The sequence below is a fragment of the Canis lupus genome, chromosome 2, assembly GCF_048164855.1.
Source record: "Canis lupus baileyi chromosome 2, mCanLup2.hap1, whole genome shotgun sequence".
NCBI lineage: Eukaryota > Metazoa > Chordata > Mammalia > Carnivora > Canidae > Canis > Canis lupus.
The window spans coordinates 62,510,555-62,535,839 of record NC_132839.1 but is presented as its reverse complement, the minus strand read 5'-3'; the positions used below and the strand labels follow the sequence as shown (position 1 = coordinate 62,535,839).

Sequence of the window (25,285 nt, the reverse complement as noted above, 5' to 3'; positions counted from 1 at the left end):
GCAAGTTTAGAGCTCGCATTTCAAGCCGTAAGTGGTAAGGATGGCATAACTACTTCTCCAGCTGTGTATCAGTACTTTCAGAATACCATCTCCTTTCACAGGATCAGACTGTAGTCATTGTACATATGTTTTTCTACTGTGTTTGAAGAGATGAAACCTTCAGGTTGCCAGTCCTTAGTTTCCTCTCTTTTTATTTCTTTCTCTTCTTTCCTCATTACTTATAGTTGCCCTAGTTCCTGTTTCCAAGAGTACCTTTACTGTTGTTGGAGTGTGTTCTCAGCTCCCCTGCTGATCACGCAGCAGCTCTGTTAGGGGCTTGTTTTTCCTGCCCCAGCCTGGAGTCTGGAGCCCAGAGCTCAAAATCTGGAGCTGAGAGTCTGGAGCCCGGAGCCCAGAGCCTGGAGCCTGGTGCTTGGAGTCTGGAGCCTGGAGCCCGGAGCCCACCGGGAGGGCAGATGGGAATGCCCTGTTAGTACCGAGCCCGATACTTGCTTCTGTGGCTTGATCTCTTGGTTTCTTTGGACTTGAAGTGTTAAACCTCAAGAACTGACATTAAGAAAAGCCCCTGCAAAACCTTTGCATAATCACAAAATGCTGACCCGGAACATTGTATATTTTGTGCTCTTCTGTTCAGCCTATTATAAATTATTCAACAACCATGCACATGAATGATCTCAGTGGCTGCTGACTTGCCTCCTAAGCTTAGGTTAGTGTTCACATTTGGGAGATGAAGTATCATGGAATTGAGCTAGACTGAGAGCCAGGTACATCATTTTGGTGGAAGAAAAACCTCCCAGGAGGTCTGTTCCTCACATGCTAGGAGAAAATGAGAGGCAGCCAGGTGGTGCTGAAGAGCTCACACTGGACTTGGTCAGCTGAGTCTGTGTTCGGCAGTGACCCTGGGCAGTGCACCTGTGCCTTGCGCCCTTCTTAGAGGGATGGGATTGTCATGGTTAGCTGTGAGGTCACAGTGTTTCAGTGGCCATCCAGTGCAGGCACTGTTCTTAGCCAGTTTGTTCCATTCTGTAGTCAGTTTCTCTCAAGTGTGTGCAGTCAGATTTCCTGAATCACCCATTGCAGAACTTCCAGTTCAAGGTGATAGTGCTTCCACTGACGCAGTTTTCTTGACAACTTTGTGGGCCTCCTGTGAATCACATTGCTGTTTACTCCATCGGACGACTTTGAGAGAAGGTTTGTGAGGCTCACCCTTAGGGGGACACTTTGAGAAAGTTAATCACGCATTGCTACCTAGAAATAAATCTAGTGCCGTTTTTTTCTATATTGATAGCAGCAGTGCTAACAAATCAAACGAAAACTTTCATACTTTGTACTATATGGGACATTAGTCACATACTGCTGTGTAACAGATAGTTCCACAAACAGCAGCTTACAACAACCAACATTTATTATCTCTTAGTTTCTTGGATCAGGAATCTGAGGCTTTGTTGAGTCCTCTGTTTCAGGTGTCACCCAAGGTTGTGATCAGGGTGTCGGCCAGGCTACACTGTGATGGATCTGCTTCCAGGCTCACTCACATGGTGGCGGTGGCCTCCGAAGATCTCACAGGTCTGCTGGCAGGCCTCATGATCTTACCAGCTGTTGGCCAGAGACACTGTTGCCATGGGGCTGCTGCTCAACACACCTCACAGCCTGGCAGCTGACTTCCCTCAGGGCAAGTGAGGGAGACAACGAGGACAAAAGCCAGTCTCTTTTTAAATTATCTTGGAAGTGACTTCTTGTTGCTTCTGCCCTGGTTATTAGAAGTGAGGCACTAGGTCCAGCCTGAGGCTCAGGAGGAAGGGCTGCCAAGGGTGGGACAACTGGGAGGGTATCACTGAGTTATATCAGAACATTGATAGGTGTCAGTCTGCTCTACCACTGTCTGGTTTTAGGCCCCAGTGAGTTGTCTCTGCCTCTTTCTTTGGGTCTCTCATGGATGGATAAGTTAAATCTTAAAAAATTTTTTTTTTAAATTTTTTTACGAGAGACACAGAGAGAGGGGCAGAGACATAGGCAGGGGGAGAAGCAGGCTGCCTGCGGGGAGCCCGATATGAGACTCTATCCCAGGACTCCGGGATCACGCCCTGAGCCAAAGGCAGATGCTCAACCACTTGGTCACCCAGGCGTCCCCAGATTGTGGCTCCTTGATTCAGCCCCTGGAATGTGCATCCTCTCCATCCTGGGCAAGAGAGGCTAGCTCCCAGCCCCACCTCCCACACCTGAGCACACTGTTGGCACAGACATGGGATGGCCACCGTGGACTCCTGCCCAAGGCGAGGGGGATGGGGTGTGTGGGGGCCTGGCTGCTGTTGGAAATGTCTTGGTTATGTCACCAGGCCTGACTCTGTCTTCAGGGCCTCTGACCCCCACTCTGAGTCATCTTCCATTCTCACGGAAGGCAGCACGTGCTTGCAGGGGGATGGCCTCTCCCCACCAGTGGAGTTTGCATCTTGTGCTGCTTCTCCTGCTTCCAGTTCAAGGTGGTAGTGCTTTCATTGACGCAGTTTTCTTGACAACTTTGTGGGCCTCCTGTGAATCACATTGCTGTTTACTACATGGACGACTTTGAGATGAGCCCTCCTCTGTCTTGGGCTCCTGAAGGGACTGCCATAAGCAGCTCCCTGGAGGAACGGTTTTTCAAGGAGAGGGTTTGTGAGGCTCACCCTTCATCTCCCAGGATCCCAGTCTGCCACTTCACCCCTTTCCTCCCACAGCAGCTTTCACTGACCTCACATGCACCCAGGACTTAGAAAAGCAGAAGGTGAGATGAGGAGGTGGCTTTCGGGAACATCCTCGTGGACAGTGGGGTGCTGGCAGGAGGTGAGACAGTGGTGACGGGAGTTCAGAGAAGGGGTGAGGGGAGGAGGTGCAGCCGAGCTCTGCTGGGGAGATGTGCCAGAGGTGGGCAGCTGGGGCAGGAGCGGTGACCTTGGAGAGTCCTCATTGCCATGTCTGTGCCCTTCTGTGCTGTTTGCACTCGTGTTGTGGGACCTGTGTTGTGCGACTGGGTTTCATTCAGTGGGCTTTCTGTGTGGTGTTACTGGAAACATAGGCTCATCAATCAAGTACTGTCCTCACCTGGAAACTCTTGATGGTTCCCTTCTGTCAATGTAAACAGGGTCAGTCTGCTTGGGATCAGCCTGTAGGGTCCATGTCACCTGAAGGAGCAGAGGGCAGCCCGTGGCCCTGGCTGCCTGACCCCCACACACCCTGATGGCCAACCTGCTTCCCTGTGGCCTGCGACTTTCTTGGGTACAAGGCTGCATCTCATGCTTGGTTACTGGGGCAGTTAGGCTGCCAGCCCTTGTCTGAGGGGTCGGGTTCAGGGGCTCGGGGGTTCAGAGGTGATGGGATCTGGGAACAGGGAATGGGGCAGATCCTAGCTTCACCTGCGGGAATTCAGAAACATGCCAGAGTGGCTTTCTGTCAGTTTTTTTTTTTTCTTTTTTTCTTTGAGTAGGTTCCACACCCAGTGTGGAGCCCAACCCCAGGCTTGAACTCACGACCCTGAGATCATGACCTGAGCTGAGATCAAGAGTCAGATGCTTGACCGCTGGAGCACCCCCTGGCACCCCTGTCAGAAACCTGATGTTGGGTTTCTTTCATCCTTTTACTGTTTTCTGAGTTGGTGTTGATCAGAATACTGATTATTGGGCAGGGGTGGCAATGCCCTCTGCTCATCCTGCCCAGCAAGCTCTGCCGTCTGTGGTGGGCAGCATGCTGTGACCACTCCCTCTCTCTGCACCTGCAGCCCTTGCTCTGCTGCCATGAAGGCTTGGGGCTCCGGGCAGGCACCCCACTCTTGCCCGGCCCTATTGTGATTCAGGCAAGGTCTCCTGCTTGGAAGCCAGCTAGGGAAGACAGGTGCCCCCACAGCAGCCTGGGGCACCCCACAGTTCATCTGTCTTCCCTGTGGCATCCTTGTTGGGCCAATGGTGGGGCAGGATTGATGTGAGTTTGGAGAGAAAAGGCCACCTTCATTTTTGTACAACAAAGAATTACGTGTAAAATTCATCACACGCTTCTATTAACTTTGATTTTTTTCTCATTACAAGAATCATGTTTGCTCTTTTTAGAAATTTTAGATGCTCTGAACAAAAAATTATTAAAATTCTAATACTTAGAGAAAGGTAAGACTTTCAGCCATGTTTAGTGGCTCAGCAGGTGCTTACTGAATACCTTTTTTTTTTTTTTAAGATTTTATTTATTTATTCATGAGAGATACAGAGAGAGAGGCAGAGACACAGGCAGAGGGAGAAGCAGGTTCCATGCAGGGAGCCTGATGTGGGACTTGATCCCAGGTCTCCAGGATCGTGCCCTGGGCTGAAAGCGGTGCTAAACCGCTGAGCCACCCAGGCTGCCCACTGAATACCTTCTTATGCTCCAGTGGGCCCATAGACGTGAACACAGACTGCCTGCATAGCCACACGTCACCCTTGGGCTCACATTCATGCTCATGAGTCAGGGAGGGGAGCGAGCAGAAGGACCTGGGCCTGTGATGGGCCCTGTGGACAGTAGGTAGTCCAGGAAGGGGCCTTCAAAAGGGAAGAGTGCTGTGAACTTGGTGAACTTGGTGTATGCAGCCAGCACATCCTTGCCCTTAGGGAACCACGCAGGGGGTCCTGTGTTGTCTCCTGGGACTGTGATTTCTCAGATGGGTGGGGGAGGGCCAGCAAGGATGGAAGCGAAGGCCTGGCCCCTGCCCTACTTCTCATGTGTGATTTCATCTGACACAGCCTCAGCCCGTGGCTCTGGGGTCTCTACAATACACATGACCAAGGTCCTCACTTGACCAGGATCACATGAATGGCATAATGGCATGATTGGTCCTCTAAGGTCCAGTTCCACAGTCCAAGAGCCCTGACTAGAGCAACCTGCTAGACTCTGTCTTAGCTACTGGGGGGATAGAAGGCAAGGCTCCCCTTGGACAGGCTCCCCTACTATGTGTTCCCCAGGACAGGCTCTCCAGGATGGGTTCACTTAGGACAGGCTCCCCACAATGGGTTCTCTTGGACAGGCTCCCCTAGGACAAGCTCCCCTACAATGTGTTCCCCAGGACAGGCTTCCCATGATGGGTTCCTCAGGACAGGATCCCAAGAACAGCGTCCCCAGGACAGGCTACCCCAGGACAGGCTCCCCACGATGAGTTCCCCAGGATAGGATCCCGTAGGAGAACATCCCCAGGACAGACTCCCCACGATGAGTTCCCCAGGATAGGATCCCAAAGGAGAGCATCCGCAGGACAGGCTCCCCCAGGACAGGTTCCCCAGGCAGGTCCTGTTGTCTCCATTCTTCCCTCCTCCTAGAGGTGCACTTGCACAGAGGTGCTCCTAGTATTTGTGAGACAGATGCAGACAAACATCAGCTCGCTTCTTTGTATTAACAGAGCTATTTTAGGCCTCTGGTATTCAGGGGAAGACTGCAGAATTCTACACACATGAGGTACCACCTGTCCAGGAGTCCTTTTAAAAGAATTTCCTTCTTTGGTCCCAAAGCCCAAAAAGTCTTTTACAGAGAACATGGGAAATTCTCCTTGCCTCGTATATTTGAGGCTTCAGCTCACCCCTCTAGGATGTCTGGGAGCTTGTTTACACGTTGTTGCAGTTTATCAGACTCTTCCTGTTCAGGAGAGCACCAGAGTGCCGCAGATCTTGGAGGGTTGTGCTGGGAACGTGGCCCTTGGTGCATCTGGCTGGCTGGCTGGCTCGGATGAGCACAGTCTGCCTGGGCTGATGTTTATGTGGGGGCAGGCCCACCTTCCCATGGCAGCCCCACACTGGCCTAGAGCTTGCATCATGGGTGAAGAAAAAGAAACACAACCCGGGGAGTCAAACAAATGGTACAAATGAGACTGGTTCCAGATAAGGGGTATCCAGTTGATTCTTTTACTTTTTTTTTAATTTTTAAAATTTTTTTAATTTTTAATTTTTTTGTTTGTTTTAAAGATTTTATTTTATTCATGAGAGACACACAAAGAGAGGCAGAGACACAGGTAGAGGAGGAAGTAGGCTCACCGAGGGGAGCCCAGTGTGGGACTGGATCCCGGAATCTGGGATCATGCCCTGAGCCAAAGGCAGGTGCTCAACCACTGAGCCACCCAGGTGTCCCTTATTTTTTTTTTTAAAGATTCCATTTATTTATTCATGAGAGACACAGAGACACAGGCAGAGGGAGAAGCAGGCCCCATGCAGGGAGCCTGATGCGGGACTTGATCCCGGGACCCTGGGATCACGCCCTGAGCTGAAGGCAGACGCTCAACCGCTGAGCCACCCAGCTGTCCTGGGTCCATTAATTTTTGGACCACCTAATCCCCAACCAGGTTTTATTGGGCAAACATTGACTACCACTAATAAATCCAGTCAGTTTATCCATCCATCTATCCATCTACCTTCATCCATCCCCATCCATCTCTCCATCCCTCATCCATCCATCCCCCCCCTCCATTCATTCCCCATCCATCCATCCCCCATCTACCTCCAATCTGTCCACCCATGCTCTCCATCCCCACCATCACTGGAGCTGTGTTACTGGGGCTGTGGTAACCCATTGCTTCTGCAGAAACAGCCTGGTTGCAAAGCACTCCCTGAGAATTGGCATGACTGTGGTTTGAGGCGTGTAATTAAACTGCTGTGTTTTTCTTTGTAGGGCTTGAGCAAGTGGCCTGTCCCCTGAGCATGGGAGTGAGGCTGGGGAGTGTCCCCTTTGCTCTGGTGACTGCAGGATCCCTCTGATCTTTCTTCCAGTTTATTTCTCTCAGTCCTTTTCCACTTTTTTCTAACATCAAACAAGGCCAGACATCCCATCAAATGCTAAAAAGTCTGGCTTCAGTCTTAGCTGCCTTCAGGGTTCTCTGAAGAGAATATGTTTTCCGCATGGGGTGCAATTTAAGTCATACAACCCAGATATACCCTACAAATTTGGGGAACCCATTCTGGCTGCCTTCTGTGGGTGGTATAGTGACAGATGAACAGAGAGACTTGTCACCAAATTATCCACATGTTTCTTCCCCTCCATTCCCACTTTTTCCCTTGGCAGCTCCTGGTCAATCCTCTTGGTGGCTTAGCTCTTCTGCACTATTCTCATCTCCTGTTGGCCTTGGGGTTACCCACAGGGGAGGGCTTTGAAGTCTAGAGAGGAAAGGGGTCCTTACCTTGGTCGAGGGAGCTGGCAATGCCATTTTGTGGAGCACAATGGGTGGGGGCCGTGACCACCGGAGGGTCCCCACTGGGTGTGCTGTGCCCCTTGGGTTCCTTGGGAGCCACTCACCAAGCAACAGGTATGCAGATGTGCAGCTGGGGAGTCCTGGGTAGTCAGCCAGCATCCTTGTCCCTGAGCTGTGGGGTCTTTGAAGGAAGGGTCTGTTTCCTCAATTGGCAGCCCTGTTCTGGGCCAAGTCCCACACAAGGTCCCACCTGGTGTCACCATTGAACGGCAGGTAATGTGTGCAGGTGTCAAGCAGTGGTGGGTCAGGTCGGGACCTGTGGGGAGGGCCCTTTAAGGATGAGAGCTCAGTGAGGGTGTGGGTTATTAGTGGCTGTTCATGGCCTGGAACTGGCCTTGGTGAGCCAAGAACCCACCAGTCTGTTCTCTGGCATTTTGGGGACCTGGTGTGTTGGAGAGGGCAGGTCCTAGGTCAGTTTAGTCTGGGGGAGAGCAGGAAACATGTCTTGGACTGGGGAGTGCTTCTCTGAGATCAGGTGGCAGGTTACCAGAATGGATCAGACCAGGTGAGGCCAGGGTGCAAGGATGGTCAGCATGCGTCCTGGTATGTGTGACGGTGTTGGGGCTATGCTGCATCTTCTGCAAATGTCCCCAAGAAGTTGGGGGGAATAGTGCCCAGTGGGTGTTTGGTGCCATGGCAGTGGTGGCTGGAGGTAGCACCCAGACACAACAGCTTTGGGGGAGGATGTGAGGGGTAGGGCCTGCTGGTGGGTGGGTCCTGGTCGGAGAGGGTGGCACGGCACCGCAGGGCTTCTGCAGCAAGAGATCAGGCGGTCAGAGGGACTGTGGAGGTGGCCGGCGCCTGCTGTCTCAGCCCCAGGGCTGCTTCTGCTTCCTCTAAGGACCCCTCTGTGTGGAGGTGGAGAGAGTGGGGTTCAAATCCACTTGTGACACTCAGGAGCTGTGCAGCCTTGACAGGTTGCTTAGCTTCTCAGTGTGTCTGTTTGCTCATCTGCAAAATGGGAGTAATCCTACCTACGTCATAGCAGTGTGGCTTGTGGGCACACATGTTACCACACGTGGAGTCCTGAGAACAGCCCTGGCTCAGGCCAAGTACCAAGTACCAAGTACCAAGTACTGCACACAGCTCCCTGCTGCTAGTGCTTATCTGATATCTGCTTCTGTTCCTGCACTTCCCACTTGTCCTCATGTGCTGGGTGCCCTCTGCCCGGGGTCCTCAGCCTCCCCCTCTACCTCGTTTCCAGGCCCCCTTGTTGTAGCTGCTCTTCCCCGCTTCGGTCTTTTGGCACCTGTGCTCAGCTCAGGGCCTATCATGGTGACCTGGGGCATCATCGTTCCAAAATGCACCCCAGCAAGGAAGGATAGAGGAAGGGGGTGAGCCATGCGGTTGGCAGGAGTGCTAGATGCTGTGCTCCTCTCCTCTCCCTTCTGGGCCGGCAGACTTCTGCCCCTGCTCCTCCTGCTTTCCCTGCTTCCCCTCCTCCCCCTCCTCCCACTCCTGCTTTCCCTGCTCCCCCTGCTCTTCCTGCTCCCCCTGCTCCTCCTGCTCCCCCTCCTCCCTCTGTTCTCCCTGCTCCTGTTGCTCCTCCTGTTCCTCCTCCTGCTCCCGTGCTCCTCCTGCTCCCCCTGCTCCTCCTGCTCCCCCTGCTCCTCATCCTCCTCCCCCTGCTCTCCCTGCTCCTGTTGCTCCTCCTCCTCCTTCCCCTGCCTCCTCCTGCTCTCCCTGCCCCTCCTGCTCCTCCTCCTCTCCCTGCTCCTCTTCCCCCTGCTACTCCTGCTCTCCCTGCTCCCCCTGCAGGGCCCGGAGCACACCACGTGGGGTGGTGGCTCTTTGCCTTATCCTGCCTCTCCCTCCCTGGGGCCTGGGGGCTGCTCAGGGCCCCGTGTGGCTTCTGGGTGTGAGATGCTGCAGGGCACGGAGTAGACACTCACTTGGTGGCTGTGAGTGGAGCAACTCATCAGATAGGACTGTCTTCTGATTTGAACCTCAGAGAGGAGTAGGGAAAGGTCACGGCACCTGAAGTATAGTCCTGGGTCCTGCTGGCCTGAATGACGTAGGTAAAGGAATGACAGTGTCATTTGATCCTGGTAGTGGGCATAGTGGGGGGACCCTTGTGTCCTATTGTCTGTGTTGTGAGGAAGCCGTCGCTTCTTTCTGAGCTGTTCCCTTTTTCTGCGCAATGGGGAGGCCAGCTTGGATGATGTGTCCATTGGCTGGGGCTACAGCAGAACCCTGCATGCTGAGCACCTGAAAGCACACCGAGGTCCAGTGTTTGGCGAGGACACTCCCTGGTTCCAGATAACCGCCTTCTCGAGTCCTCACTGTCTTCACCTGATGGAGAGCGGGGGTGGGGGTGTCCTGCTTTACAGGACACGAATCTCATCCTGATGGCTCCACCCTCACGATTTCATCTAAACCTCCTCACTTCCCAAGCCTCTCCTCCACACACCTTCACACTGGGGGGTAGCATTTCAACATCTGTGAATTTGGAGCTACACACATTCAGCCCATAGCAGGTGATCTCAAGTCAGGGCGCTCCAGGTGTTGTTACCTGTCGAAATCACCTGGCAGGTGTGTGTGGGGGAGAGACTTTGTTGAAGCGGGCAGCTCAGACCTCCTCACCTGGAGTATCCGGGTGGAGGAAGGGGACCCAGGAACTGGCCCTTGAGCAGCCGAGATGGCAAAAATGCCAACAGGAGCTGGAAACTGTGCCCTATGGTTTCTTCCAAATTTCACTCTGCTCACTTTACTATTAACTGATATAGTTTAAGGAAAAATTAACCTGTAGGCTGAACTCAAAATGTGGTTGTAGGTATTAAGACACTACTTATATGAATTAGAAACAATTCTTTTTCAGTGAGTAAAGCACAGGGACAGGACCTGTGGTCAGAAAGTTGCTTGAATTAGAAACAGTTTTTAATCAATAGAGGAATGTGACTGTAAGAATCCAGTAGAAATATTTGGGTAAGTCACATAGAAGACTGTTGGCTTGGTGTTACATCGTACAGTGCTAGGACTCTGGTGTTTGGGTGAATTACAAAATAATTCTGCATGTAAAATTGGGAAATCATTAATTTTATACAGGCAGTACCTGTTGTTTGGCAGAGACAGCCAGCAGTCTTCTGTCACTGGAGGAAGGCAGCAGGGCGTCATCAACCCCTGTCCTGGGAGGGGTCATGGTGATGGGTGGCACAGGTAGGCATAGTGGCCCTTGCATCTGTGTGCTCTCTCCTCACCAGTAGGGTGACGCCCCTGGCACGAGTTTCTGTGGCCACGGAAGCAAACTCGGAGGCTTGGAACAACACAACTTTATTCTCTCACAGTTCTGGGTGATAAGTCCACAGTCAGTCTCACCTGCTACAGTCACAATGTCGTGGGACTGTTCCTTCTGGAGGCCCTAGGGGAGGGTCTGTTTTCCTCACCTTTTGTGGCTTCTAGGGGTGCCCCGATTGGGAGCTGTGTGGCCCTTCCTCTACCTTCATAGCCTGCCACTCTGATCTCCACTTCTCTCTAACCCTGACTCTCCTGCCTCCCTCTGATCAGGACCCTGTGACTCCAGGGGTTGCTCAGATCAGCCAGGATAACCTTCTGTGTTCAGGAGCCTTCACCTGAACATGCCTACGAGGTCTCTTTGGCTGTGGGAGGCTACTTCCCAGTTCCCTGGGGGTGAGGCATATTTGGTGGGGGAGCATCATTCAGCGTGGAAGTGGCCTGGTGAGGAGACCCTGAACACTATTCTTGGCCAACTTTAATAGATGTTTTTAATGATGAATATCAAGTAGTTAAATGTCCAGTCATAATACTTAAGTGATTCTTGTATCACTACTTAGATATTAAACAGTATGGTAATTTAGAAATACTTTGTTCTTTTATCACTCTTAGCCATTGGGGTGATTTTGTTCAAATCCACATCTTGCACACTGTGTCCTCTCTGTCCTTGCCTCCACTGGTGGGGCCACCCTGGAGCACACCCTTCAGTTCCTGTAGCTTCTTCTGTCATGCATGGGTGGGCATTTTTTTTTTTAATTTTTATTTATTTATGATAGTCACAGAGAGAGAGAGAGAGAGGCAGAGACACAGGCAGAGGGAGAAGCAGGCTCCATGCACCGGGAGCCCGACGTGGGATTCGATCCTGGGTCTCCAGGATCGCGCCCTGGGCCAAAGGCAGGCGCCAAACCGCTGCGCCACCCAGGGATCCCGCATGGGTGGGCATTACTTGAAATTAAGCTTCTGTGACTGCGTACCTTTCCCAGGATGAAGAATTGATCCTAACAACTTTAGAACAATTATTTTAAAAATGTACTTTCCTTAAGAAACATGATATCTATACTGTTTTGGGTCTTCACAACATGATTTGCTGTATTGTTTTTTAAAGTGATCTTTGAAGGGTTTTGTACAGTAGGAGCTCCACAGTGGGACCAGGCTGTCCCCCGAGAGGCCTGTGCTGCACTGGGCCTGGGCAGGTGTCCAGGAAGTGTTCCCGCTCCTCAGCTGGACACCCCCCTGCCTGTGCCAGACCCCTTCTTCCTGAGGGTCTGCGGTTTGGGCTGAGCCAGGGGCAGGGGCCTGGAGGACCAGCCCCAGCAAGCCCTGTTCTACGTCCTTAACGAGCCACCCTGGCTGACAAGACCCCACACGTGTTGTCACTACACGCTGCTGGGAATGGAGTGCATCCCACCTGAGTCCCAGGGAGAGGATGCTGGAAGCTGGCACCTGATTCCTCTGGACTTCGTCCCCCTGACTTCTTGACCCCATACCTCTCCCTTTGGCCAACTCCCTGGGATCAATCCCAGCCATGAGCACAACTTTATTCTAGGTCCTGTGTGTCCTCCTAATGAGTCATGGAACTGGGATGGTCCTGGGACCCTGACACAGGTTTGTTTTTGAGGACAACCAAGGCTGAAGTCATCCCCGGAACAATTAAATTATATTCCTTTGCTCTTTTTTTTTTAAATGTTTTTTAAAGATTTTATTTATTCATGAGAGAGAGAGAGAGAGAGGCAGAGACACAGGCAGAGGGAGAAACAGGCTCCATGCAGGGAGCCTGATGTGGGACTTGATCCCTGGACTCCAGGATCACACCCTGGGCTGAAGGCGGCGCTGAACCGCTGAGCCACCCAGGCTGCCCTCCTTTGCTCTTTTTGGTGGTTTTAACTGTTCTATCCGGTGGCCTCTGTAGTTGGCTGAGGCGATTTCAGACTAACGCAGTTTTCCCACATGGTACCTTGTTCAGAAGGAATTAATTGAGGGAGGAAAAATATGAGAGAATATAAGCTGACTCTTTCCTGATGGATTGCTGCTTGTGATGGAGGAATTTGTGATCAGATAGGCGCCTTTCTACCCCAGGTCTGTAGCCAGCACTGCTTCTCACTCTGCCTCTGCGTCTCAGATTAAAGTGCAGGTAGGGATGTGCTGGATCTGCAGAGGGGCACGAGAGCCCCATTGTGCCCATTTCCAGGCGCTGCCAGGCTACTGGTCTTCTGATCACACTTGGAATGGTAAGGGTCTTGAGGTGTCTTTCCTTTCTGCCCAGACAGGCAGGAGAAGGCAGGAGAAGCTTCTGCTGCAGCCCTGGATCCCTCAAACCTAAGGTGGGAGTAACGTCACATCAGTGTTGCAAAGTGTGTCGATTCTGGGAAACACAGTCTGCTCCGGAGGGAAATTTCTTAGGCTGACTTTATGGTTTACCATATGTAGAGACTGCTTTTCCTTCCTTTGGACATTTATGTGTTAACCAGACACTCTTTCTATGATGGTTTTTGTTATGAGTTATCTTTTTATATTTAGGTGATATGGGTAAGCAATGGAAATATGGGATCTGGAATAACAAGCTATCTATTGTCTTCCTTAGGGCATTATTTCAAGGAAAAGTGCAGTAGCACCCAGCATTCCCTGAACTATGGATCCCCTGCAGTAAAGAATGATGCCCTTGGTATTGCAAGCACATCGAGATGTATAGAGCAGGGGACACAGTGGAGCGTCCACTTCATGGGCCGGCGCCCCTTCGCATGAGGAGTGTGGAAGTGGCCAGAGGAAGAACAGGGTACGGATTCACCCTTTCTGGTCAGGCGCCTTGTGTGCTCAGCTGTGTCATGAGAGGGAGCCCTGCAGATTTTGTGGGCCTCCGTGCTGGTGATCAGATATTTGCTGTCAATGAAATCAATGTGAAGAAAGCGTCCCATGAGGATGTAGTGAAATTAATTGGGAAATGTTCTGGTGTCCTGCACATGGTGATTGGTGAAGGCATTGGCCACGTGGAGTCCTGTTCCAGTGATGAAGAGATTGGATTTTATGAAGGAAAAGGCTGGCTGAAGCCCAAGCTTGATTCTAAAGCCTTAGGTATAAATAGAGCAGAGCGAGTTGTTGAAGAAATGCAGTCCGGTGGAATTCTCAGTATGATCTTTGAAAATCCTAGTCTTCGTGCGAGCAATTCAGAGCCCTTGAAATTGAAACAAAGATCCCTTTCAGAGTCAGCCGCTGCGCGATTTGACCTTGGACGTGAAAGTATAAGTCATCCGAATCCTGGCCTGCTTTCTAAGGAGGAAGTATCAAAAATGATTAATGATGATTCGGTTTTCAGTATCGGACCTGAGAATCCTGAAGATTTTGTAGTAGATGCAAGTATTTTAAATGTTGCCATGGTCGTAGGCTACTTAGGTTCCATCGAACTTCCTTCCACAAGCTGTAACCTTGAGTCGGACAGTTTACAGGCGATCCGTGGCTGCCTGCGGCGCTTGCGGGCGGAGCAGAAAATCCACTCCCTGGTGACGATGCGGGTCCTGCACGACCGTGTGCAGCTCTGTACTGACCAGGCGGCTGTTCTGGCCGAGTACCCGGCTGAGAAGCTGGCCTTCAGTGCTGTGTGCCCAGATGACAGGAGGCTCTTTGGGCTCGTGACCATGCAGACCAGTGACGATGGGAGTCTGGCTCACGAGGATGAGGGTGCCTTGCGGACTTCCTGCCATGTGTTCATGGTGGATCCAGACTTATTCAATCACAAGATCCATCAGGGCATTGCTCGGCGGTTTGGGTTTGAGTGCACGGCTGACCCCGACACCAACGGCTGCCTTGAGTTCCCAGCATCCTCTCTCCCTGTCCTCCAGTTTGTCTCCGTACTGTACAGAGACATGGGCGAGCTAATCGAGGGAGTCAGGGCCCGGGCCTTTGTGGACGGGGATGCGGATGCCCACCAGAACACCAGCACCAGCAGCAACAGTGACAGTGGCATTGGCAACTTCCACCAGGAGGAGCGAAGCAGCCGAGTGCTTGTGGTTGACCTGGGCGCCAGCTCTAGCAGGCACGGCCCCAGCAACAGTGGCTGGGAGGGTGCCGGTGGGAGGAGCTCCCAGCCTTGGGGTGCCCCCTGGAATGGGGCCTTTTGCCACGACCCCGAAGGGGGCCCCCTGTTTGAGGCCTCTCCACAGGCTGATAGGTGCCGGGACTTCAGTAAGCACTTAGGGTCCACTTCTCACGGAGAGGCTCCCCCTGCCCCCTTGCGGAGTTCAGTGCCGCCTTCCAAGAGGGGTGCCGTGGGCCATGGCGGTAGTTTCGGCCAGCGGTGGCTTCCAGTCCACGTCCTGCAGGAGTGGCAGTGCGGACATGCCAGTGACCAGGAGTCTTACACAGACTCCACCGATGGGTGGTCTAGTGTCAACTGCGGCACGCTGCCCCCTCCCATGAGCAAGATTCCCGCCGACCGCTACAGGGTGGAGGGCAGCTTGGCACAGCCCCCCCTGAGCACCCAGAAAAGGGACTGGTCCAGGAAGGCTTTCGGGATGCAAAACATTTTCGGTCCCCATCGACAAGTTAGAAAGACTAAGGAAGACAAAAAGGTAAGCCTGTTAGATGTGATTCGGTAAAACTGAGCTGGATATCGTAACTCAGTCACTGATGGCATGATACATGCTAGTTGACAAGTGTCCAGTCCCGTTTTTCTCCTGCTGCCCTTGGGCCCTGCCTCTGTTGGCCTTGCAGGATGTCTTTTGCTTATGTGCGGTGGGCTCTGTCCTGCCCGGGAGCCCTCTAGGTACTGCCCCCTCTCTGGCGGGTCCTGTGCAGAGCAGATAATGGAGGAGGGATATCACTTCTCACAGCCAGGCTGAGGCTCTCCTCCCTCCCTCCCTCCTGCCCTTTCGTACTGCTGGTGCCTAGGAGGGTCCTATCCATGGGCCCCTTTGGAGCCCATTTTATCCCACCCTTTTGAGATGAGAAAATTCTTGAAGCACAGATACTGTTGATCTCAAGACAGGTCACTTCCCAGGGTGTGGATCCTTGCTCTGTTTACTTCATCTGGAAAATCCTGAAAGAAATGCTGGCTGAACTCGGCAGTGGGCTGGTGGCTTGTGCTCCTTATTCACTGAAGGTGCCTATCAAATGGTAAGGGACCATGCTTGGTGCAGCAGTGCTTTGAGCATCTCACACCTGTCCATGTCCCTTTGGGGCCTTTGCCTTCCCCACTAGGAGCTCAGTTTGGAGCATGAGGGCGGGCGTTAGCATGTAGGACTTTCCTTGGCAGAGGGGTGGCCAGTGGCACCAGAGGGACAGGCTGAGCTGCTGTGTGGCCGGCGCCCAGTGAAAGACCCAGTGAGACATGGAATGGTGCCTGGCTTGGGTTGTCTCCAAGGGACTTTTCTCAGAGGACTTTTCATGATTTAATTTTTTTTAATTTATTTTTTTTAAAGATTTATTTATTTATTTATTCATGAGAGACAGAGAGAGAGGCAGAGACACAGGCAGAGGGAGAAGCAGGCTCCATGCAGGGAGCCCGACGTGGGACTCGATCCTGGGTCTCCAGGATCACACCCTGGGCAGCAGGCGGCACTAAACTGCTGCGCCACCAGGGCTGCCCTTCATGATTTTAAAATACCTTTTCTGCATGTGTTCACATTTCTGTTCTTGATAGCCAAGAGTCTCACAAGGAGATCCTTCTGCTGGCTGGTGAGGATGGGGTTGGGGAAACAGGAGAGCTGAGGGGCTGTTCAGCGAATATTCTGTTCATGCCTGCACCCTTCCTAGTAGTTTCCTAGTCATAGTAGTTTCCACTGTACAGCACTCTGAAGATTTAGAGATGGAGGAGAGGTCAGACCCCCTGGCTTTCCCTCTCCCAATGGCCATGATCACATTTTGAAGAGTCTAAGGGTAGATTTTTTTCCTTATAAACAGTTGTAATTGTGTGGGTTTTTGACTCAGTTCCTAAACTGCTGCTGCCAGATGTTCTATTGTCATGTGCACCTGTTCTCTTGTCCCTTGGCTGAGCCACACATGGCCTGGGTTCTTGGGGCGATCCCCCCCACCCACATCCTTCTCGTCTGCTCCAGCCAGCCAGACTGTGACATGGATGCTTCACACTTGAGCCTCCTTCTGGGGTTGGGGGTGGGGAGGTTCCAGCAGCACGTCCTTCCCTATTGCTGTGGTAGGCTAAGGAAGGAGGGCCCGAAAGGTGGTAAATGTTATCTGAAATTGGAAAATTCACCACCCCTTTGAATGCATATCCCACAAATGTGTCTCCACTGGTGGTGTATAAGTGGATTTTTGCATTGGGGGAAGGAAAGGGTGTTTATGTGGCTCTCTGCAGGTCCGGTGTACCCCTGGTCATTCTGGGTGGAAGCCCTGTGTGTGCACTGCAGGGCTCTCTGCTGTCTTAGACTGCACCCAGTGGGGTTTCAACCTCAGGGCACCTGCGAAGAGGGGGTGCTACAGCCCCTGTTCTGCAAGTGACGTAGCCAAGGTTTGAGGTTTAACAGTCAGGATTAAGCAGGGTCATGATTCAAACCTTGGATTTCTTCTTTTTGTTAAAGATTTATTTTTTTTTAAGATTTTATTTATTCATAAGAGACACACACACAGAGACAGAGACACAGGCAGAGGAAGAAGCAGGCTCCATACAGGGAGCCCGACGTGGGACTTGATCCTGGGTCCCCAGGATCACACCCTGGGCTGAAGGCGGTGCTAAACCGCTGAGCCACCTGGGCTGCCCAAGATTTAATTTTTTTTAGGGGAGTTTTAGGTTTACAGTAACATTAAGAAGGTGCAGAGATTCCCCGCATACGCTTTGCCCACACATGTGCACAGCCTCCCTGACTATCCGCATCCCCACCGGGGAGTACCCGGTACTGATACCATCATCACCCAGAGTTCATAGCTCAGTTCCAGGTCCCTGTCGATGTTGTGTGTCTGTTGGCTTAGACCACTGCGGAATGACAGGTGTCCACCCCTGTGGTATCACACAGAGGAGCTTTGCTGCCCTAAACACCCTCGTGCTCCCCCGGGGTCCTCCTCCCCAACCCCAGCCCCTGGCACCCACTGGTCTCCTTCCTGTACCCATCGTCGCTCTGTTTTTCCAGAATGTGCGGCAGAGGGACTCCTACAGCACACAGCCTTTGCTGACTGGCTTCTTCCTCTGACGTGCACCTGAGGCTCCTCCAGGCCCTTTTGTGCCTTGATAGTTTGTTTCTGTTTAACGCTGAATAATCCACCATCTAGATGGACACAGCTTATTCCTTCATCACCAGCTAAGGACATCTTGGTTCCTTCTGAGTTTGGGGAATTATGAACAAAGCTGCTGTTAACATCTGTGTGTAGGGTTTTGTGTGGACGAGTTTTCAGCTCCTTTGGGTAAATGCCAAGCAGCTTCATTGCTGGATCAGATGGTAAATGTTTAGTTTGTAAGAAACTGACAGACCATCTCCCAGAGCGTCTGCACCGGTGATTCTGTGTCCCCAGTGTGGTAAGCAGGAGCTCCTGTGGCTCTGTGTCCTCGCCAGCACGTGCTGTGGTGGGAGGCCCAGATTTGGCCGTTCTGACAGGTGTGTAGTGGTATCTTACTCTTATTTTAATTTGCAGCTCCTTGATGTGGTAGGATGCCGACCCCTTCTCATATCCTTCCCTGTCATATGCTTGCAGTCTGTGGCTTGTCTTATTCTCTTGACATGGTCTTTCCCAGAGCAGAACTTCTTAGTTTTATTTTTTAATATTTTATTTTTTAATTTATTCATGAGAGAGAGAGAGAGAGGCAGAGACATAGGCAGAGGGAGAAGCAGGCTCCATGCAGGGAGCCCGACGTGGGACTCGATCCTGGGTCTCCAGGATCAAGCCCTGAGCCAAAGGCAGGCGCTAAACCGCTGAGCCACCTGGGCTGCCCCAAACTTCTTAGTTTTAGTGAAGCCCAGGTGATGAGTTCTCTCATGAATCATGCCTTCGGCGGTATATCTGAAAAGGCCTCATCAAGCCCACAATCATCTAGCTTTTCTCCTGTGTCATCTTCAAGCTTTATATAAATTTTTTATTTCACATTGAGGTGTATGATCCATTTGAGGTTAATTTCTGTTAAGGGTATACCGTCTATGGGGAATATAAATAATAGTGAAAGGGAATATAAGGGAAGGGAGAAGAAATGTGTGGGAAATATCAGAAAGGGAGACAGAACGTAAAGACTCCTAACTCTTGGAAGCAAACTGGGGGTGGTGGAGGGGGAGGAGGGCGGGGGGTGGGAGTGAATGTGTGACGGGCACTGGGGGTTATTCTGTATGTTGGTAAATTGAACACCAATAAAAAATAAATTTAAAAAAAAGGGTATATGGTCTGGGTCTAGATTTATTTTTCTGTGTAGGGACGGCCCATGGCTCCTGTACCATTTGTTGAAGATGCTGTCTTTGTTTGCTTGTGTTGCCTTTGTTCCTTTGTCAGAGATCAGTGATGATATTTATGAGGGTCTCAGGCTTCTTTTGATGTTCTTTCACCTTGAACACAAGTGTAGTGAGAAGGAGGGCCAGGCTGGTAAGACTTAGGCTGTAACAGAGGAGGACATGCTGCGGTGGAGTTGGGGTGTCTCTTGTGCTGGGAGATAACAGGAAGGTGCTCACCAGTGTACTGTGGACCCAGGTAGGAATTCTGTGAGCCCGTCAGGTGGGTATCGTTCTTTTTATTTTACTGACAAGGAAAGTCAGGTTTATATGCGTCAGAAGACCAAGGAAGTGCTGAGATTCAGACTTCCCTGGGTCTCTCTGACTTCCTTCATTAGACTAGTTTGGATGACTTGTTCCTTTGGTAACGGTGATGGGACACCCAGTTCATCTAAAAATAAGGAGTGGTGAATGGTGTTTTATTGGATTCCTACTAAAATCTCTTGAAGGTTATCAGTTACTTTTTACTTTGCTCCATGGATTCTCCTGATTATTAGCTCAGCCTAATCTCACAGCCTCCCTTGCTGGAGTGGCAGAAGCTTCCAGAGGTTGTGAGGTGGTCTCCTGGTGTCCCTCCTGGAGGCTTGTTGGGATGAGGAAGACAGGCCAGGAGGGATGAGGGAAGTGCCTGGGAGTGGGGAGAGAGTGAGAGGTGTTGGGAAGGGCACGTGGTGGGTGCCATGCAGTGGAGGCCCCAGGTGACTCCCATTCTTCTGCATGGTAGCAGTGGCTCCAGTGACATGCTGTGCATGGGTCAGGGGACAGAAAACACACCAGGTTTGAGCAGAGAAACAGCGTGGAAAAGTGTGACATAGGCCAAAGATGGTGAGCTGCTAGGAGGAAGAGCCCTCTTGGACCCTGGGGCAGGCCTCACAGCAGTGGCGGGACAGGGGCCAGCTGGAGAGGCTGCCCCCCAAGGCCCCGCTGCTCTCTTGGAAACAGTGCAGGAACCCATCGGAATGCAGCCACTATGGGACGGCCATCCCCAAGCACTCACTCACCACCTCCTGGAAGACATCCCAGACCAGAGCAAGGTCCTGTTAGACCTTGACACCTCCCTCCCTCCTTGGCTGGCAGCGCCTCCATCAGGCCAGCAGGCCGTGAGAAGGCCACCCATATGAGCCGGGTGGCCACTCCCGCATTGCCCTTGGCAGAGTGGGGAGCGTGTTTGAGCTTTTCCTACCCCCAAGCCCATCTCGATCCCCAGCTCTCCTGGAGCCAGTCTTGGTCACCTGTGCCTGAGGGCTGTTTCTTGTGGTTATAGGGCAGTGCTGGCCTGGGCAGCCTTGTGGCTCCTCTTCTCTGGGAGCCATATGGGGAGTGACATGCTACCTCCGCCTCAAGATGGCCTTTCCTGGTCTCTAGGTGCTGATGATGGCTCCCACATTGTGCTCCGCAGCTCTTTGTATGAGATGTGCCCTGTGAGTTCCTGGGTCGTACCTGTACGCAGTCTGTTAGCTCCACAGTGAAGGAGGAAGCTGACCCCCAGAAGTGCTCTTCCAGGCCCATCTCTTCACTGTCCTCCTCTGCCACCGCTTTGGTTACAGCCTTCAGTGATTTCCCGCTTTGTTTACTTTGCTTTTTGCTGAGTATCTTAGGTACAAAAGGGAACGTATGACTAACAAAGGGATTGATGTTGAAGAAAACCCAAGACCTTGAGATGTGATCTGTATCATCAAAAATGATCCCATTACATTTAATTTGAATTAAGGATATTTAATTCTGCTTCTTTGAAAACTGATATTCTAAAAATAATATTAATCAAAATATCTGGCTAAGTAGCAAAATCCATATTCTTAAACTTCACACGTAATGGATTTTGGAAAAATTAAAAATGGAAATATGTTCATTATAAGACCATCTAAAGGATTTCTTATTGTTATTTTGAAATGAATTCGTAAATATTTTTAAACTTCTCAGTTTCATTTTTAATATGGAAAATAAACAATAGGTGGATCCCACAGAAACAGAAGCTCTTTGGGATCAGCAGTACTTTGTATGAGGGTACAGGCATCCTGAGACCACAGTGTTTGAAGACAAGATGCCCTGGAGGCACTCACTGGTTTGCAGGACAGACGTTCAGGAGTGAGTCCTTTCCAAACTGGCAGTGTTGGTGGGCACCTAATAAATACCTTTTTGATTGAATACAATGAAAAAGTGCTGAAAAAAACACCGTAGACTACATGCACTCATTTAAAAGAAAGCAACATGAGTTAGCAAACATGGAGGGCAAGACAGGGTCACGCCTACACCCCAGTGGCCGTATCTGCTGTGCTTGGGAGGGGGGTGTCAGCTGAGTCACACGGTGGCCTCTGCTGCAGGAGGCTGTCAGTGTCGTGGTGAGCCCCTGGGCCTCATGTGCAGCACACAGCCCCATGGCAGAGGCAGGAGGGAAGAGAAGTTAGCGCCATCTCTGCCTCAGGCAGTGGGGTCCATGTACCAGCCCCATGGAAAGCCCCCCCACGGCACAGGGAGAAAGGTCACCAAAATACATGTATTTAATATCCCATTTTTGTGTAAAAATGTCAATACCCCTCAAATGAACCTGTATGTTTTAAAGTGTGTACATGTTTATATATAAATGTATAGAAACAAGTCAAAGGAAATGCTCCCTACTGAGCAGTTACCATGGGGGTGTAAGGGGAGATTGGGGATGGGTCCAGGACATTTTGGTTTTATCTTGTGTTACTTTGATTTTTTTATTATGGGAATAAGAACATATTTTACTTGCTAAAAATCATTCCTTTGGAGAAAAAAATTATTTTTCTGAATTCTGTTTAGTAAGAACCAAGTGAGGCATGGCGCTGGAAGCCGAAGCCATGTTTCTGTGATGGGCTGGTCCCCGGGGGGCCGGGAGGGTACCTGGTTCAACAAACAGATCTCGTACAGCCTTCCAGTACAATGAGAGGAAGTTTTAAAATAGATCTTAGAAAAAAAGAATCTGGAGGATACTGTATCCTTCTGCACAAAGTGGCTTTGCCCATTAGCCTGTGGGAACCACGCCCGAGCACCGTGGCGTCACTTTCTGCCCCAGGTCGCCAGGCCAGGAAGCAAACGGGAAGCCAGGCCGGGCCAGCCGGCTGTTGCTGCTGGGCTGGTGGCTGGTGCTGAGGGGCCGGTGGAGGCAGCCCGGAGCCCCCGTGGAGGGGGGCATGTGGGTGGTTGGGGGGCTCAGGGAGGCAGGACCAGGTGCTGCGGAGGAGGTGGCGGGAGCACAGGGAGTGCCAGGACAGAGACAGAGCGTCCCCCACCCCCACTGTCCTGCCAGGGTTTCCTGTGCTTTCCAGGAAAAGTGAGAGTGTTCCGAGCGAGGTGGCCCCGTTCCCGCCAGAGTCAGGAGCCGGGGAGGCCGCAGCAGTAGCGTGTTCTGTCCTCCTGCCGCCCTCTCCGCTCGGCTCTGTGAGGGGCTCAGCGCAGCCGGTGTCGGCTCAGATTTAGCCATGCACTGTCTGCTGCTGCGGCCCATTCATTTCCACCGTGTGTGCACCGCCACACACACACGCACACACACACATGCTCTCGCTCACACGTTCACACACTCACACTTTCACACGTGCACACATTCGCCCACACTTACACACTCACACCCATGCATTTTCATACTCTCACATTCACACTTTTACGCATTCACACAGTTCTCACAAACACTCTCACATCCACACATCCTCTCACACACACTTTCTCTTACGTATTCACACATGCACACTCACATACACACTCTGAGCCATTGAGGAAATGGCAAGTGCTGCTCTTATGAACATCCTGCACACATGTCCATCTCCGGCAATGCATGTGAAGGGATTTCCCGGGGTCTGTCCAAAGAGTGCAATGGCCAGTCGGTAGCAGTGCTTGTTCATCTTTGCCGATAACTGCCAGGTGTTGAGTTTTTAGTATCCATATTTTAGTATCCGGCAGGTTTCTGGAGCAGCGACAGATTGGACTACTGACTTATAACAACTTTTTCCTGGTGCTCAGTCCTTGTCCCTGGACCATGGCAGTGTCAGCCACGTCAGGTGTCACTCTACACGCACCAGGGTGGTACTTACTGTAGGTGAGGAACCCTGAAAAGAGGAATCAGGGAGCTTATACACAGGCTATACCCTCTTCCTCCTGGCTCTTTAAGCAAGTTTCCTTGGAGACAGAGGGAAGAACCCTGGGTTTTCCCTCCTACTCTTCGCAATGTAAATAAGTATCTCTGGTAGGTTCTCCCCAGACATGCTCCCCCCTCAACTCTGAAATGGAAGGTCTTACCCTCTGGAGGTAAATCTCCTGAGTTTCCTGTCTGCTTCCTCCTAATTAAGTCACCAAATCTAAGACTGGGAGACTGTGGGTCAGGTCCCATGTCTCAGTTTCCCAACAGTCCCAGTCTGCTAAGCATGAGCACCCAGACTGCTCCACATTGTCTCCAGAACTTGCCAGAACTCGCCCTGGCCAGGCTTCTTACTTTGTTGCCAATCTAGTGGATGTAAAATGATACTGCACCTTGGCCTTGCTCAGGAAGGTGTGGATTCCTTGTGGGGAGAGATCCCCTCAAATCTATGCCTACTTTTCTCTTGGGTTGTTTCTTCTGCTTGGCCTGTCGGAGTTTTAGATACTGGCTGTTCATCCTGTGCTGATCATATTGCACGTATAGCTACACAGTTTGTGGCTTGTGTTGTTCACTTGCTTTGTGGGGTCTTCATGTCAACCATCTAGTCAATCTTTTCTTTATGATTTACAGTGTTGATGTAACACATTCATCACTACCCTGAGGTCAGGAAGATTCTTTTTCTTTTTTTTTTTTCTAAAAAAAAAATCTGCTTTATGAGTAGAATAAGATAGCTAGCAAGTTCATTTTTTTCTCTCTCTGGATGACTTTGGAACTGCTGCTTGTTGCTAGAGCACTATAACCATCCTGCCGTGTGGCAGGCTCAGAGGTCCCTCAAAGAGGCTCAGCTGTGCCTCTTTGCATCACATGTTCACACGTTTGGGTCCATTTCTCAGTGCTCTACTCCTCACTGTCCACACCTCCAACAATACTTTACTTTTATAATTGTAGCTTTGTAATGAGTCTTTATATCTGATGCGCTGGCTCTCCTTGCCTTATCTTGGCTATTCTGAGCTTTGCTCTTTTATATAGATTTTACAGTGAGTTTGTAAATTGTCCAGAAATGCTACTGATGTTTTTGTTGCAGTTGTATTTTCATCTGTAGACCAATTTGGGAGAACTGACATCTTTAGAGTATTGAGTCTTCCTATCCATGAAAATGGTATTATTTCTCTCCATTTATTTATTTAGGCTTTATTTTGTTGCAGTAAAAATTTATAACTCCCTTTATAAACATCTTTAATCAGATTTATTTTTAGAGTCTCCCTTTTTTTTTTTAAGATTTTATTTATTTATTCACAAGAGACACACACACAGAGAGGCAGAGACATAGGCAGAGGGAGGAGAAGTAGGCTCCATGCAGGGAGCCTGATGCGGGACTCGATTCCGGGACCCTGGGATTGAGCCCTGGGATTGAGCCCTGAGCCGAAAGCAGATCGTTAATTACTGAGCCACCCAGGCGTCCCTTAGAGTCTCCCTTTTGCAATCAGCTTTGGGACATTGGCATCTGTGTCCCTCCCCCTCCCCCAAGCTCTGCCCCCAGGGGTGCTGGGGAGTGGCTAGAGGGGAGGAGGAGGGTCCTGCCTCTCCCTCCTTGCTCCCTGCATGTTGCCATGGCAATGCTCCTCCCTGGGCTGGGCAGTCCTCTCCCCTGCCAGCCCTGAGCTCAGTTATCAGCTCCTCTGGCTCCATTGTGGCTGCACCCCACCCCTCTCCCCCAGGTCTGGGTCCTCATCTGGCTGCTGTGTTTAAATCCCTCCCTCTTCTTCCGGTCTTTGTCCCAGCCCTGGGGGTGTAGTCACTTGCCGGTGGCTGTCTCTGACTTCTTAGTGTCTCTGCCTTTCCAGGTCTCTGATGCCTAGTTAACTGTTCCTTCTAGGAAATTCTCCCTGTGAAAACAACTGGTGTGGTCTTGCTTTCTGACTAGACTGCCTGACATACCAGGAACAGTAAGTATGTCAGCTGGAAGTCTTACTCCTTAAATTCTCTGTGTTCCCTCTTTTTAGAAAAACCTTCAGATACTCTGGTCTCTATTTTGAACTAAACAGTTTTCTTTGTTAGAGTCTACTTTTTTAGTAAGTGCTTACTGAGCACCTACTACATACTGGGCCCCATGGAAGGGATGGAGGCATAATATGAGCGGGACAGGCACAGCTCTAGTTCTAACTGTAACTAAAAAATGACTAGTCAGGGCTTGTTCCAGGCCCCCTCTGGGTCACCCTGAGCAGGTGTTTCACTGGCTACCGTGTTCTCCTGTGGAGATCGAGGTGGTTAGACTGGCTAGTCTGAGTCACTGCTGGTGCTGAAATGAGCTGCCTAACTCAGTGGCTCTGT

The 25,285-nt window shown here is 51.1% G+C and overlaps 1 protein-coding gene across 8 annotated transcripts in view; it reads left to right on the top strand.

The window, feature by feature from the left end:
- The window catches only part of RGS12 (regulator of G protein signaling 12), a 119,768-nt gene that overhangs the window by 14,724 nt on the left and 79,759 nt on the right, over nucleotides 1-25,285 (top strand). For 7 of the 8 annotated variants that reach the window (XR_012019548.1, XR_012019547.1, XM_072803623.1 and 4 more), the window contains exon 2: nucleotides 13,035-15,015. Coding sequence is in view for 6 of the 8 variants with exons in the window: in XM_072803623.1 (XP_072659724.1) it covers nucleotides 13,135-15,015 (1,881 nt within the window). In the remaining 2 variants the exon portion in view is untranslated. Of the gene's footprint in view, nucleotides 1-10,274; nucleotides 10,379-13,034; nucleotides 15,016-25,285 lie in introns of those variants that run through there. The other variant, XM_072803580.1, reaches the window with a different exon arrangement.